Source organism: Neoarius graeffei, chromosome 2 (assembly GCF_027579695.1).
Source record: "Neoarius graeffei isolate fNeoGra1 chromosome 2, fNeoGra1.pri, whole genome shotgun sequence".
In the NCBI taxonomy this organism is placed as follows: domain Eukaryota; kingdom Metazoa; phylum Chordata; class Actinopteri; order Siluriformes; family Ariidae; genus Neoarius; species Neoarius graeffei.
In genome coordinates, this window is record NC_083570.1 from 62,028,823 (window position 1) to 62,046,062 (window position 17,240).

A 17,240-nucleotide genomic window follows, 5' to 3' on the forward strand; every position below is an offset into this window, starting at 1 on the left:
CTATGATTGGCACGAAATCCTGACTGAAAATTATCAAAACGGCTGTTTGATATCAAGAAGGCAGTTAATTGATTGAAGACAATTTTTTCAAGGATTTTCCTGATGAATGGTAAATTTGATATTGGCCTGTAGTTATTTAATACTGAAGGATCCAGATTAATTTTTTTAAGTAGGGGCTTTACAACGGCTTTTTTCAGGGACACAGGAACAACGCCAGTCTCTAGGGATGTATTTATAATTTGAAGCACATCTGTAATTATAAGATGAAGAACAGACTTAAAAAAGTTGGTGGGCAGAATGTCCAATTCAGATGTTGCGGAACTGAGATTTTGTACAGTTTTTTCAAGAGTCTCATAATCAATTAAACAAAATTCTGACATTGTGTTGAAGTTATCTATCTGTGTCATTGGTGATTGCAGTTTTTCAATTTTTTGCAACTGAGATATATTATGAGCAATATTCTGCCGTATTTTATCAATTTTACCTTTGAAGAAGGATGCAAACTCATTGCATTTATTAACTGAGAGAAGTTCAGGTGCTAATTGTGGTGGGGGATTAGTTAGCTTCTCTACTGTTGAAAATAGCACACGGGCATTGTTCATATTCCTGTTGATGATGTTGGAGAAGAAAGACTGTCTTGCTTTACGAATTTCATAATTATAATTAGGGGGCGGCACGGTGGTGTAGCGGTTAGCGCTGTTGCCTCACAGCAAGAAGGTCCTGGGTTCGAGTCCCGGGGCCAGCGAGGGCCTTTCTGTGTGGAGTTTGCATGTTCTCCCCGTGTCCGCGTGGGTTTCCTCCGGGTGCTCCGGTTTCCCCCACAGTCCAAAGACATGCAGGTTAGGTTAACTGGTGACTCTAAATTGAGCGTAGGTGTGAATGTGAGTGTGAATGGTTGTCTGTGTCTATGTGTCAGCCCTGTGATGACCTGGCGACTAGTCCAGGGTGTACCCCGCCTTTCGCCCGTAGTCAGCTGGGATAGGCTCCAGCTTGCCTGCGACCCTGTAGAAAGGATAAAGTGGCTAGAGATAATGAATGAATGAATGAATGAATAATTATAATTACAAAGCATCTCTTTATGGATTTGATAATGGATGTGAAGTTTAGATTTGCGCCATTTTCTTTCAGTCTTTCTACATTCTCTCTTTAGCAGTTTAACAGCCGGGTACTGCTTCCATGGTGCTTTCTGCTTATCATTGACTCTTTTGATTTTGAATGGAGCAATATCATCCATAATTTGGGTCATATTTAAATTAAAAATTTCCAGTAAATCATCTACAGAGTCTGACATTTTAGTTGAGTTCTGAGAGAGAGCTTGCTCAAAGAGAACACGTGTTGTCTGTCGTTGAGCTGTTCTGAATGTGAGGAGACATAGAAACATCAGAGAAAACACAAAAATGATCAGATAAGGCCAGGTCAACAACAGTAGTAGAAACAGTAAGACCATTTGTGATGACGAGGTCAAGGGTATGACCACGAGAGCGGGTCGGCCCCTGTACATGTTGTACTAGGTTGAAGTTGTCAATAAGTGCAAGTAGTTCTTTGGCATAAGTGTTTTCAGTATTATCTACATGCAAGTTAAAATCCCCAGATATAATAAGACAATCAAACTCTAAGCAAATGACTGACAACAGTTCACCAAACTCTTCAAGAAAGACTTTGGCTGAATGTCTCGGAGGCCTATAAATAGTTAATAATAATATGTTAGGAGAGCATGTAACAAGTGCACATAAGTGTTCAAAGGATGTAAAATCACCAAGTGAGGATTGTTTACATTGAAAAGAGACTTTGAATATATTTGTGATCCCTCCACCTTTCCCTTGTCGGGTAACATTCAAAAAATTAAAATTTGGGGGAGCTGCTTCAATAAGGGTGGTAGCACTATTTGCTTGATCCAGCCAGGTTTCAGTTAGAAGCAAAAAATCAAGATTGTGTTTGCAGATAAGATCATTAATTAAAAATGACTTGTTTGAAAGTGAGCTAACGTTCAGAAGAGCTAGCTTTACAGAAAGTCTAGAAGTAATATCTGCTTGTGCACTCTGATATTGTTTTAAAACAGGAAGGAGATTAGATTGGTTTACCCCCTGGGTTAAATGTGCTCTATGTTTTCTATTTCTTATCAACACAGGAATAGAGAATGGCATAGGCATATTGGGTCCCAGCTGGTTTTCAAAACTACACCCATTTGCAGGGACCCAGAGTACATCAAACAAGACTTTCTAAATGTTCCATTTGGTTTGAGGGTGAAAGGATTGGAGATGACAAGTATCTTTTAGATGGTGAAAAAGATTTGTAGCCAGCTGAAAGTCCTGGGCGAACACAGTTTTGATGAACTGGGTACACTGCTTGTCACGACAGATTTGGGCTGGAAAAAGAGAGTGTAGCCATTGGGAGCAATCTTTGCATACTATTAGGGAAATCCATGCGGGTGGGAGACGGAGATGGTGCAGTGAAGTCAGAAGAGCGAGAAATTGGTGAGTTCTTTGTATGGCAGTTTGTCTCTGATTTTTGGCAGTCTGTCTTTGAATCTTGGCAGTCTGGCAGGTCAGATGTCTGTGTGTCCTTGATGACGACTTGCAAAGATGATTGTTTTGGCTTTGCAGAGGTATTGTTTTTTGTAACTATGTCAGTCTGCGACATCTTATCAACTGTTTTCCTCAATGCTGGCTGAGAAAAGATTGCAAGTCTGTAATGGTCTACTAAGACTTTGGCTCCAATCCAGCTGAGTTCAGTGCTATTTGGCTTGAAGAATTCTCTGCGATTCCAGAAAAGGTTAAAATTGTCTATGAAGTTCATACCAAATGAAAAACAAGTTTTTCCAAGCCAGGTGTTAAGACTGAAGAGTCGAGAAAATGCAAAACTTCCTCTCGCTGGGAGTGGGCCACTAATAAAAGATTGTATTCCAGTCTTATAGAGATCAGAAAAAAGTTTTCTGAAATCATCTTGGACAAACAGCTGTTCTCTGAAAACATCATTTGCTCCCACATGCACAACAATACATTTGATAGTTTTATGCTCGGACATGAGTTTCAAAATGCTGTCTTTGGTGTCAGAGATGGATGCATTTGGAAGGCAGCAAATAATCATCCCATGACCTTTTAAATGTCTTACAGTGGAATCACCAAGAACAAGGGTTGTGGGATCAGGTGGTGTTACGAGCTGCTTTTTGCCTCTTCCCACAGCTCTTCGATCTTGGTGCGATCTCTTTTTACGATGTGTTTGTCCGCTTGAAAAATCCTCTTCCACATCCCTGAGGCATTCAAATTTGTCCTGAAGCCTTATGGGCTGTGGATTTTCCATAGGATTGTAAATCCTATTGTAATTTGTAGAACGAGCTGGTGTTGAGGTAATTACTCTTCTGTTTTTATTTTTGGGCTTGCCACCCATCATTTGCCAGTTTTCTGTACTCACATTTTGCCCAGCTTGATCGATGAATTCATCCACTTGATCTGCAATGCCATCGGTCTGTCGGAGTGCAATCTCTGCATTCTCAGCCACTGTTTCTGTACTCCTTTCCTGAGATATCGCTTTTAATTCGTCCGTCTTTGGCAGAGCATCAATCTTTGATTCCAGGATAGAAATCCTCTGTTCTAGTTCCATGCATTTTCTGCAGGATTTTTTGCCCCCTGGCATTTTGTTTTAAAAGCTAACTTATAAAGATGAAAAATAAAATGAAAAAATAGTGGAAACTAGACAGGGACACTCTAACGAGTGCAAACCCCACCTGCACAGCCATCACTAGGGGTTAACAATCAGTGACAAACCTTGACAATGACCTTAACCTTAGGCCTTTTACTTTGTTCACAAGTTTTAGGTCATTAATACATTTGGCGAAAATTTCGAAGTTCTGCCATGACCTTGACCTTTGACCTCCAAAATTTAATGGTTTCCTTCCTGGGTGATTGGCAACACATGTACAAAATTTGGTCCAAATTGATCCATTGGTTCTTGAGATATCTTGCAGACAGACAGACAGACAGACAGACAGACTGACGCAGGTGAAAATAATAACCCCTCCGACTACTGTCGGCGGGGTTAATTAAATTAAAATTAAATTAAAAACTTATAAAGATGAAAAATAAAATGAAAAAATAGTGGAAATTAAATGAGAAAATAAAGTATAGAAATAAAGATCAAGAAAGCAGGAGCAAAGCAAAGAAGCGTCCTACTCGCTTGAGTAGGAGGAGCAGCTTCAAATCTAGACTAAAGACCAAGCTGTTCTCAGATGCTTTCTGCTAATTGATAAATATCATCATCTTTACATTTTAAACTTTACTTAACTTTTACAGTCTTTGCATGTCTTAAAATTTACTTAACTTTTATTCCATTTTATTCTGCTGTTTTTACTGAACTTTCTATCTTCTTCCCCCTTTATTTTATGTAATTTTATTTTCTATTGTTTACTGTTTTGCTTTTACCTCTGTAAAGCACATTGAACTGCCACTGTGTATGAAATGCGCTATATAAATAAACTTGCCTTGCCTTTTATGGTCTCCCTGCCACATTGCTCAATCACCTGCAGTACATCCAAAACTCAGCAGCTAGAATCCTCACACTCACCAATGCACTGCCCACATTACTCCTGTTTTACAGCAACTGCACTGGTTGCCAATTATTTCTTGGATCAAATACAAAATCTTGCTTTTAACCTATAAAGCTCTTCATGGTTTCGCCCCTTCCTATCTGTGTGAGCTAATTCATTTGTACTGTCCCTCCCGCTCCCTCAGATCTTCTGTCTGTGGACTTCTGACTGTTCCATGTTTTAAACTAGCATCTATGGGTGGCAGATCTTTCAGTATTGCTGCTCCTAAACTTTGGAACTCGTTACCACAATCGCTTCATGACTGTTCCACTCTCTCTTCCTTCAAAGCTAACTTGAAAACTTTTCTCTTTACCTCACACTACTCTTCCTAGTGTGGCTTTTTTTTTTTTGTAACTCCTGTGAAAAGTGTCCTTGGGTTTGTGAAAGGCGCTATATAAATTGAACTTATTATTATTAATTGAACTTATTATTATTAACCCACCTTCAACCAAGAACACCTACATTGTGCAGTGGCCTTGTTAAACACACAATGCTTATGAGTTGTATAAGCAAAATGACATACTTCATGTATTTATATATTCTCCTCTCCAGCACTGCAAATCACTGGTGGTGGATTCCGGTGTTCGGGCCTTTAATAGGAGGTATTACTGGTGCTGTAGTGTATTTCCTCCTGATTGAGCTGCACCACTCCGACCCCTCAGAGAAATCTCAGCAAAAACCTGAGGAAGAGGAGGATGAAGACGACGATGAGGACAGTAGTCTGAGGGACAAATATGAAATGATAACTATGGGCTGAACAGATTAACATTGACTATGAAGCAAATGAAAATGCTTACAAATTAAGAAAAACCATATTCATGTGCTCCAGCTGTCCCAGTATAGGCTCACGACTCTCATTTTATCTCTCAGACTTTCATTTGTTTGTTGTCTGGAAGCAATTTGATGCCGGGATTAAACTGAGCAGCCTACTATTTAACAGATTATATATTTGTACAGGAAACCTGCTTCTTGGGAATACATTTGTTATGAGTTCAAAACCTTATGATACTTTTGAGAAAATCCTCTGTAGTAAAATATCTTTCCCAAGTAAACTGAAAAAAAAAAGTTATGACAGAAATGTATTCCCCAGACCAAAAATGTACTAAACCTGGACAGCTAGGGTTATTGTAATGGAAGTAGTAGTAGTAATGCAAAGCCGTTAAAGTCGATAAACATAGGAGCTGTGCATATATAATCTGACTGAAGTACAAAATGCTACATTGTGACAAAAAGAAATCATCATAGTAAACCCTGTTTCTGTTTATTACATGTTCTTTGCCACTCACTTCTAGAAATTTTGTAATAAAGCTCCTTCTGTTCAATTATGTATATAAACTGGTGTGTTTTTCTGATATAAACATCAAATATTTTTCAAAGGTGCAAAAGACTTTTTATTGTTCATTATCACACTCATAAGCTATTCAGTCAAACATAAATTCTCAGAACTACCATTATTGCTCAAATTAGCACTGGAGCAGTTCTAGTTTACACACACACACACACACGCGCGCGCGAGCGCACGCACACACTGCCAAAAAAAAGTCACCATTTGGCTTTAAATAAGCAAATACTGAAGAGCCTTTGACTGGGTCATTACTGCAGTGATTAGTGTGTTTCAGCTGGCAGCAATTCTTTTAACCCTAACTGATGCAGTGAGTAGCTTCTTATTTCAACCATGTCAAAAGATGTCTCCCGTGATCGTGGAAAAGATGTTACTGTTTCAGAAGGGTCAAATTATTGGCCTGCACCAAGCAAAGAAAAAAACTAAGGTGATTACTGAAATTACTGGAACTAGGTTATGAACTGTCCAACACATTATTAAAACCTTGAAGGATAGTAGTGAACCATCAACTTCACAGAAGGAATGTGAACAGAAAAAAACCAACAACAACTTAAAATCACTTAAATGCTGAAGGTGAATCATAAAAAAAGACAGAAAAACTCACAGTTTCATAGTAAAAGAAAGAACATTTCCACACGCACAATGTGACAAGAATTCACAGGATTGGGACAAAAACAGCTGTGTGTTGACATGGGTCTGTCATAAATGACAATGTCTGCCTTCTTTTCATATAATTTATTAGAAGATTTCAGATGTTTTTCTATCAGTTTCTGGAAGGTTTTTTTTCTTCTTCTTCGCATGGTCCAAAGTTCTCCCTTGGTATAGCTTTAATCTCCATATATCACGGTTCTTTGCTGTTAGAGTCTAGGTTTCTGACTCAATATTAAGGCAAGGCAAGGCAAGTTTATTTATATAGCGCATTTCATACACAGTGGCAGTTCAATGTGCTTTACAGAGGTAAAGGCAAAACAGTAAACAATAGAAAATAAAATTATATAAAATAAAGGGGGAAGAAGAGAGAAAAATAAAAATTATATAAGAATTAAACAATACTAGAAATAAAGTAATAAAATGAAGTAAAAGTTCAGTAAAAAACAGCAGAATAAAATGGAATAAAAGTTAAGTAAAGTTTAAAACATGCAAAGACTGTAAAAGTTAAGTAAAGTTTAAAACGTAAAGATGATGATATTTATCAGTTAGTAGAAAGCATCTGAAAACAGCTTGGTCTTTAGTCTAAATTTGAAGCTGCCAACAGCAGGAGCATTTTTGATGTCCTCTGGGAGTTGGTTCCATAGCTGTACTGCATAGTAGCTAAAAGCTGCTTCACCACACTTTGTTTTAACAACAGGTTTTAATAGTAAATTTTGCTGCTGCAATCTGGTAGATCTGATTGGGTTAGGCCGCTGCAACATATCAGAGAGGTAATTGGGCCCTGTACCATTTAGAGATTTGTACACCAGCAGCAATGCTTTAAAGTCAATTCTGTAGCTTACTGGAAGCCAGTGAAGGGACCTTAGAATTGGAGTAATGTGCTCTGTTCTTTTTGTTCATGTGAGAACCCTAGCTGCTGCATTTTGAATCACCTGAAGTCGTTTGATGGTCTTTTTTGGCAGGCCTGTGAAAAGGCCATTGCAGTAGTCAACCCTACTAGAGATGAAGGCATGTATAAGTTTTTCCAGATCATTTTTTGACATAAGTCCTCTTAGTTTGGAAATGTTTTTAGGTGATAAAATGCCGATTTAGTGATTGCTTTCATGTGACTGTCAAAGTTTAGCTCGCTGTCAATGAAAACACCAAGATTTTTAACCATATCTTTTGTTTTAATCCCCTTTGTGTCAAGAATAGTGGTAATCCTGAGTCTTTCATCTTTTTTCCCAAATAGAATTACTTCTGTTTTATCTGTGTTCAGCTGAAGAAAATTTTGTGACATCCAGTTGTTGATTTGGCCGATACACTGGTAGAGACATTCAAGGGGGGCATAATCATTAGGTGATAGAGCAAAATAAATTTGGGTGTCATCTGCATAGCAGTGATACAAAATTGAGTTGTTCTTGATAATTTGTCCAAGTGGGAGCATATAAAGGTTGAATAGTAATGGTCCAAGGATCGACCCCTGGGGGACACCGCAGGTCAAGGACATTGATGTTGAGGTACAATTTCCTATGGTAACAAAGAAGCTTCTATCTTTTAAGTATGATTTTAACCAATTGATAACTTTACCAGTCAACCCAACCCAGTGTTCAAGTCGATATAGCAGTATGTTGTGATCAACAGTATCAAAAGCTGCACTGAGGTCCAGTAACACCAGGACCGATGTTTTGCCTGCATCAGTATTAAGACGTATGTCATTTATAACTTTAATCAGTGCTGTTTCAGTGCTGTGATTGGCACGAAATCCTGACTGAAAGTTATCAAAACAACTGTTTGATATCAAGAAGGCAGTTAATTGATTGAAGACATTTTTTTTCAAGGATTTTCCTGATGAATGGTAGATTTGATATTGGCCTGTAGTTGTTCAATACTGAAGCATCCAGATTATTCTTTTTAAGTAGGGGCTTTACAACGGCTTTTTTCAGGGACACAGGAAAAATGCCAGTCTCTAGGGATGTATTTATGATCTGAAGCACATCTGTAATTATGAGGTGAAGAACAGACTTAAAAAAGTTGGTGGGCAGAATGTCCAATTCAGATGTTGAGGAACTGAGATTTTGTACAGTTTTTTCAAGAGTCTCGTAATCAATCAAACAAAATTCTGACATTGTGTTGAAATTGTCTGTCTGTGTCACTGGTGATTTCAGCTTTTCAGTTATTAGCAGCTGAGATATATTATGAGCAAGATTCTGCCATATTTTATCAATTTTACCTTTGAAGAAGGATGCAAACTCATTGCATTTATTAACTGAGAGAAGTTCAGGTGCTAATTGTGGTGGGGGATTAGTTAGCTTCTCTACTGTTGAAAATAGCACACGGGCATTGTTCATATTCCTGTTGATGTTGGAGAAGAAAGACTGTCTTGCTTTACCAATTTCATAATTATATTTACAAAGCATCTCTTTATGGATTTGATAATGGATGTGAAGTTTAGATTTGCGCCATTTTCTTTCAGTCTTCCTACATTCTCTCTTTAGCAGTTTAACAGCCGGGTACTGCTTCCATGGTGCTTTCTGCTTGTCATTGACTCTTTTGATTTTGAATGGAGCAATATCATCCATAATTTGGGTCATATTTAAATTAAAAAATTCCAGTAAATCATCTACAGAGTCTGACATTTTGGTTGAGATCCGAGAGAGAGCTTGCTCAAAGAGAACACATGTGTTGTCATTTATGACTCTCCTACCCATAGTCATTGAGCTGTTCTGAATGTGAGGGGACATAGAAACATCAGAGAAAACACAAAAATGATTAGATAAGGCCAAGTCAACAACACTAGTAGAAACAGTAAGACCCTTTGTGATGACGAGGTCAAGGGTATGACCACGAGAGTCAGTCGGCCTCTGTACATGTTGTACTGGGTTGAAGTTGTAAATAAGTGCAAGTAGTTCTCTGGCATAAGTGTTGTCAGGATTATCTACATGCAAGTTAAAATCCCCAGATATAATAAGACAGTCAAACTCTAAGCAAATGACTGACAACAGTTCACCAAACTCTTCAAGAAAAACTTTGGCTGAATGTCTCGGAGGCCTGTAAATAGTTAATAACAATATGTTAGGAGAGCATGTAACAAGTGCACATAAGTGTTCAAAGGATGTAAAATCACCAAGTGAGGACTGTTTACATTGAAAAGAGGCTTTGAATATATTTGCGATCCCTCCACCTTTCCCATGTCGGGTAGCACTCATGAAATTAAAATTTGGGGGAGCTGCTTCAATAAGGGTGGTAGCACTCTTTGCTTGATCCAGCCAAGTTTCAGTTAGAAGCAAAAAATCAAGATTGTGTTTGCAAATAAGATCATTAATTAAAAATGACTTGTTTGAAAGTGATCTAATGTTCAGAAGAGCTCGCTTTACAGAAAGTCTAGAAGTAATATCCGCTTGGGCACTCCGATGTTGTTTTGAAACAGGAAGGAGACTAGACTGTTTTACCCCCTGGGTTAAATATGCTCTATGTTTTCTATTTCTTATCAACACAGGAATAGAGAATGGCATAGGCATACTGGGTCCCAGCTTGTTTTCAAAACTACACCCAATGCAGGGACCCACAGCACATCATACAAGACTCTCTGTATGTTCCATGAGGTTGGGAGGGGGAAGGATTGGAGATGTCATGTATTTTTTAGATGGTGAAAAAGATTGGTAGCCAGCTGAAAGTCCTGGGCGAACACAATTCAGTCTGTTGGTTGATTTTCGATGAACTGGGTACACTGCTTGTCGCGAATGATTTGGGCTGGAAAAAGAGAGTGCAGCCATTGGCAGCAATCTCTGCATACTTTTAGAGAAATCCATGCAGGGGGGAGACGGAGATAGTACAACAAAGTCAGAAGAGCGAGACTGAGATTGGGACTTAAAGTCTAAAGGGCCCTTTTTAGCACATCTTTAAGTCGCAGTTTTGACTTCTCAATTTGGAGAGTACCTTTCTTGAGTACACCTTGTAAAAGTGAAGAAGGAATACGATTAGGTGGCATTCTGTTGAAATGTCCAGGCCAACTAAGATGTATAGATTTTAGCCTAGATGAAAGTGGTTCTGAGTTAGTAATCCTGAAGAGTTTTTCATTGGTTATCTTATCCTTCCATGTCTTGCCAATGATGAATCTGAAGTTTCTTGTGTGAAAAGCACTGAGTTGAGATTCTTGTGTGTTGACCAGCATTCCGCTTCATAGAGCAGTCCACTCAAGACACAGGCTTCATAAACACTTACTTTGGTGCGTACTGACAGGTACTTGTTCCATCACACTTGATTGGTCAAACAACTGAAAGTGGAGGCTTATTTTCCTAATCTGGTTGAGATTTCAATGTCCAGTAATTTATTATGAGTCAATGTAGAACCATCCATTCATAACCACTTATCCTTTGCAGGGTTGTGGGCAAGCTGGAACCTATCCCAGCTGACTATGGGCGAGAGGCGGGGTACACCCTGGACAAGTCACCAGGTCATCGCAGGGCCGACACATTGAGATAACCAACCTTTCACACTCACATTCACAGCTATGGTCAATTTAGAGCCACCAATTAACCTAACCTGCATGTCTTTGGACTGTGGGGAAAACCGGAGCACCCGGAGGAAACCCACGCAGACACGGGGAGAACATGCAAACTCCACACAGAAAGCCTCCTGTTGGCCACTGGGCTCAAACCCAGAACCTTCTTGCTGTGAGGCGACAGTGCTAACCACTACACCACCGTGCCGCTCCCAATGTGGAACCAAGAATTGTAAATTTTTCAACATCGTAGAGAGTTGTGTCTTTGATGTTGAAAGAGTAAGTGTTGGCTGCTTGTGACATAGTAACAGTTTCTTTCAAGCAGATTGTAAGTCCAAACACATGAATCTGAGAAACAATCAAGATTGTCAGTGTTCAAGAGTTGAACCGCACAGTGCAGCAGCATCAGTATAGAGGAGCTCCCTGACAGTAAACTCTTCAGTCTTGGCCTTGAAACATGAGAGGTTGAAGAAATTTCCATCATCTTGTGTAAGTAAGGACACTCCAATACGATTGTCTAGATTTTCATAAGCATACACAAATACATAGGAAAAACATATACCAAATAGTGTAAGCACTAAAGCACATCCTCATTTTACTCCTCATTTGATAGGAAAGCTATCAGATAATTCACCATCAAATTGTATTCTTCCTTGCATCCCATCATGAAAAGACTTTATGATTGAAAGAAGAGTGGGAGCATTGCCAGCCTTCTGAAGAACGAGAAACAAGGATTCTCTATCTAGCAGATCAAAGGCCTTCGTCAAAACTACAAACACCAGATAAGGCAGATAAAGCAGTTGCCTTTGCTCGCTTGACTTCTCTTGTAATTGTCTTACTACGAATATCATATCAGTGGTTGAATGTTGCGGTTGAAAACCACACTGTGACTCTGGGTATATTCTTTCGGTGATTACCTGAAGGCGCTTCAGTAAGATATGAGCTAGAACTTTACCAATGACACTCAATAATGATATGCCACTGTAATTATTGCAATCTCCACAATTGCCTTTATTCTTGTACAAAATATTGCAAGTCTTGTGGGACATGTTTGGAAGCCTAACACTTTAGGATAAGTTGGTGCAGGTAGTTGGCGAGTGGGAGTAAACGTGCCTGAAGAAGTTCAGCAGAATTTTATCTGCTCCTGCAACCTAAACTTTGCTCAGATTTTTCACTGTAGATATTATCTAATCTAGTTCAGGTTCAGTGTCAAGCTGACTTGGGGGTTGAAAGGTGGGAAGGTTGGTAAGAGTCTCAAGGCAAATATCACCTTCTGTACTACAGAGCTCACTGTACATGTGCTTTATACAGCTACTGAGCTTTATCATCAATGATAGTTCCATCTATTCTTTTTTTAAACACTCCACATGTTTGAATAGTGGGTCCAGTAGCTGATTTTATGGCCTCAAGCATAACTTATGTTTCCAGAGATTCCCGCGGTTTCTATGCAGGAGCACAGAGAGTTCCAGTAATCCATCTGTAACTGCTTATCCTGTGAAGGGTCGCAGGCAAGCTGGAGTCTATCCCAGCTGACTATGGACGAGAGGCAGGGTACACCCTGGACAAGTCACCAGGTCATCGCAGGGCTGACACATAGACACATAAACAACCATTTCACACTCACACCTACGGTCAATTTAGAGCCACCAAATAGCCTAACCTGCATGTCTTTGGACTGTAGGGGAAACCAGAGCACCCGGAGGAAACCCACACAGACATGGGCAACACACGTCAGCTGTTGGGCTCGAACCCAGGACCTTCTTGCTGTGAGGCGACAGTACTAACCACTACACCACCGTGCCACCCTCCAGTAAGCCAGTAAAAAACAAAACTTTGCAGCATGATGGTTCTCTTGAGCTTTGATCATAAAGATTTGACTGTGGAGCAAAAGGTCAGGTGGTCTGATGAGTTCAGATTTACTTACAGTATTTCCAGAGTGATGGATGCATCAAGGTAAGAACGAAAGCGCATGAAGCGATGTACCCATCCTGCATAGTGGCCACTGTACAAGCCTCTGGAGACAGTGTGATGATCTGTGGTTGCTTCAGTTTGTCAGGTTGAGGCTCAGCAATGTTATGGGGCAATAAATTTAAGTCCGCTGATGACCTGAGTGCACTGAATGACCAGATTATCACATCAATTGATTTTTTTTCCCTGATGACACGGGCATAAAATTAGGGCTCAGATTATGAAAGAGTGGTTCGGGGGCATGAGGGATTATTTTCACACATGAATTGACCACCACAAAGTCCTGACCTTAACCCCACTGAAAGTCTTTGGGATGTGTTGGAGAAGAGTTTACGGAGTGGATTGACTCTCCCGTCGTCAGTACAAGATCTCAAGGAAAAATGAAAGCAACTCTAGATGGAAATAAATGTTGTGATGTTGCCTAAGGTTGTTGAAACAATGCTACTGCAAATGCATGCCATAATCAAAATTAAGGGCAGTCCAATGAAATATTACAGCATGGAACTTTTTTTCCTGGGCAGTACACACACACGTATATATACACTCACCGTCAACTTTAGTAGGAACACCTAGACACCTTATGCACTTATCCAATCTGCCAATAACGTGGCAACAGTACAATGCATAAAATCACGCAGATGAAGGTCAAGCGCTTCAGTTAATGTTCACATCAAACATCAGAATGGTGGAAAAATGTGATCACTGTGACTTTAACTGTGGCATGGTTGTTGGTACCACTTGGACTGGTTTGAGTATTTCAGAAACTGCTGATGATCTGGGATTTTCATACACAACAGTTGCTATAATTTATACAGAATGGTGCGGAAAACAAAAAACATTCGGTGAGTGACAGCTCTGTGGGTGTTGATAAGAGCAGTCAGAGAAAAAATGCCAGATTGGTTTGAGTTACCAAGAAAGATATAGTAAATCAAATAATCGTTCTTTACGACCGTGGTGAGCAGATAATCATCACAGAATGAGCTACAACAGCAGAAGACCACATCAGGTTCCACTCTTGTCAAGAAAAACAACAGGAATTTGATGCTAGAGCTTCTCTTCTGTCGCTGCATGATTGTATACATTGCACTGATGCTACATGTTTTGAAAGGTAGATAAGTGCATGATTGAGCAAGTGTATACATAGGTGTTCCTACTAAAGGTGGCTGGTGAGTGTATCCATCCATCCATCCATCCATCCATCCATCCATTCTTTGTAGCCGCTTATCCTGTTCTACAGAGTCGCAGGCAAGCTGGAACTTATCCCAGCTGACGAGGGGTGAGAGGCAGGGTACACCCTGGACAAGTCGCCAGGTCATCGCAGGGCTGACACATGGAGACAAACAACCATTCACACTCAGATTCACACCTACGGTCAATTTAGAGCCATCAATTAACCTAACCTGCATGTCTTTGGACTGTGGGGGAAACCGGAGCACCCGGAGGAAACCCACGCGGACACGGGGAGAATATGCAAACTCCACACAGAAAGGCCCTCGCCGGCTGCTGGGCTTGAACCCAGGACCTTCTTGCTGTGAGGCGACAGTGCTAACCACTACATCCTGGTGAGTGTATATTTGAAAAAAAAAATTAAACCATAAGTATTATTTCCTCATATCTGTGTATTAAAGTGGGTCTGATGGTGCATGTACTGTACTCATTTTCTCATTTGTTTGTCTCTTTCTTTCATAGAGTATTAGATTGAAACAGGTGTAATTTTGAATTTCTCGTAGTCACATACATATTTTCAACATTTATTGATAGAATTCAATAACTCATCTCATCTCATCTCATTATCTCTAGCCGCTTTATCCTTCTACAGCAGGGGTGTCAAACCTGATCCATAAAGGGCCTTGTGGCTGCAGGTTTTCATTCCAGCCATGCAGCAGCACACCTGACTTGGCTCATTCAATCAACTGACTGTCTTCACACAGTCAAATACTTGCAGCCACACCCACCCTTGATTAAAGGGTGGGTGTGTCAGTTGATTGAATAAGCCAAATCAGGGTGCTGCTGCATGGCTGGAATGAAAACCTGCAGCCACACGGCCCTTTATGGATCAGGTTTGACACCCCTGCTCTACAGGGTCGCAGGCAAGCTGGAGCCTATCCCAGCTGACTACGGGCGAAAGGTGGGGTACACCCTGGACAAGTCGCCAGGTCATCACAGGGCTGACACATAGACACAGACAACCATTCACACTCACATTCACACCTACGGTCAATTTAGAGTCACCAGTTAACCTAACCTGCATGTCTTTGGACTGTGGGGGAAACCGGAGCACCCGGAGGAAACCCACGCGGACACGGGGAGAACATGCAAACTCCACACAGAAAGGCCCTCGCCAGCCCCGGGGCTCGAACCCAGGACCTTCTTGCTGTGAGGTGACAGCGCTAACCACTACACCACCGTGCCGCCCGAATTCAATAACTGCCTTTAGATTTTCATTATAAAAGAGTTTCAAGTCAATAGGTCCTTGGATCTTTTCTTGGAGGGAAGCCATGGCCTAATGGTTAAAGAAGCAGCTTTGGTACCAAAAGGTTGCTGGTTTGATTCCCTGGACCAACGGGAATGGCTGAAGTGAACCTTGAGCAAGGCACCTAACACCCAAATGCTCCCCAGGCTGCTCTGGGTATGTTGTATGTCACTCTGGATAAGAACGTCCGCTAAATGCCTGTAATGTAATGAGCAGGGAAACATGTCTAACTCCATGTCCATGGTAATCACACATGAACTACAGATAAGTTAGATAGAGATGAAAGTGAAAAATACAGAGTATTATCTGATTGTTTCCTATTATCAGTAACATTGCTGCCTGATTTGAGTTCACATTACAGATGTTGATGCAGGTTCACTGAAGCGCTGGCAGAATTCTCACTGACTGCTATAAGATAACACAAGATGAAAGACAGTGTGATTGCTGAGGAGAATAGAAGGCAGTTCTCCAGGACATGGACAGGACAGGACATCCCTTGGCTTAGCAGACCTAAGTTTCCATATACGGGCTGGTCAGCTGATTGTTTAGTAAAGAATAAAAGTACAATGAGAAATAAAAAATACAAACAAACAAACAAACAAACAAACAAAACCAGACAAAGTCATAATGCCCCATCATGTTTTATTACTCTTATAACACAGTAAATAATTGAATCTTTTTATTACTTAAAGATTGGCACATGGTGATTTTTATCCATGTATGCACTCTCAGAAAATAAAGTACATTATTGTACCTTTAGGGGTACAATGGCTTGTCACTGGACCCTCTAAGGTACTTATTTGTACCCTTTATATACTGCTTAGGAACATATATGGACCTTTTTGGCCCTAAAAAGGTACACATAGTTACCTTGAAATCCAATAATAAACCCTAGGAGTACATTAGTGTAGACTGTACCTTGGGGGACAGAAATGGACTCCTACTGTACCCTTATTTCTAACAGTATAGTTACATTTAATGTTGTGGAACAACTACAAAACAATTTTATGAACAGTAGTTTTCTCACCAGCCTCTCTTTGTTCTCTCTCTTAAAGTTAACAAGATAATAAACACAGTTTGGTAGTTTATTGACGAACCATAAGTCCTCTGTCCTGAAGACTCTCCTGTCTCTTCTTCAGTAAATAACAACACGGTTTTAATCTGTTTATTATTAGATTTAGATTATGTAGAGCGTCCACCATGCAAAACCCTGTGAATTAGTTAGCTATAGAAATGCTAATATCATAGAACAAGCACATTAATATAAAGCTGTGTATTACCTGGCAGCCATCACGTTTGTCAAATCTATGATGTTATAGAAAATTAATCAACACCTTATGACGAACCAGAATCAGGAATTCAAAAGCACTTTGGCATAAATTTGATATGGATTTGTAAGGTCACGCGGAGCCCCGAATAGGATTGATGCAATACAAAAGACAACAATGAGACTCGCTGTGTGTACAACTGTGCGTTGAGTAATATGGAACCAGCTAATAGTAGTGAATTATCAACTGACTCAAAACAAACAGCAGCCAGGGAGAGGATTTCGATAACATTGTCTACAATCAGGTATATGGGTGTATGTAAGGGAGTGTAATCCAGTAACTTATCTGACAGTTTGCCTTAGATCAGTGTATTTTAGAGTTCAGCTGATGTTTCAGGGGTTCTGGAGTCTGTGTATGTTCAGAGGTGGTAATGACAGACCATATGAATCACACATGTTCGACTTCAATTGACG

General features: G+C 40.1%; 1 protein-coding gene across 1 annotated transcript in view; it reads left to right on the forward strand.

Annotated features, from left to right (window-relative positions):
- The window catches only part of aqp9a (aquaporin 9a), a 32,227-nt gene extending 26,888 nt beyond the window's left edge, over positions 1-5,339 (forward strand). The window contains exon 7 of the mRNA XM_060903058.1: positions 5,135-5,339. Coding sequence (XP_060759041.1) covers positions 5,135-5,339 — 205 coding nt within the window. The remainder of the gene's footprint in view (positions 1-5,134) is intronic.
- The last annotated feature ends 11,901 nt before the right edge of the window (positions 5,340-17,240 follow it).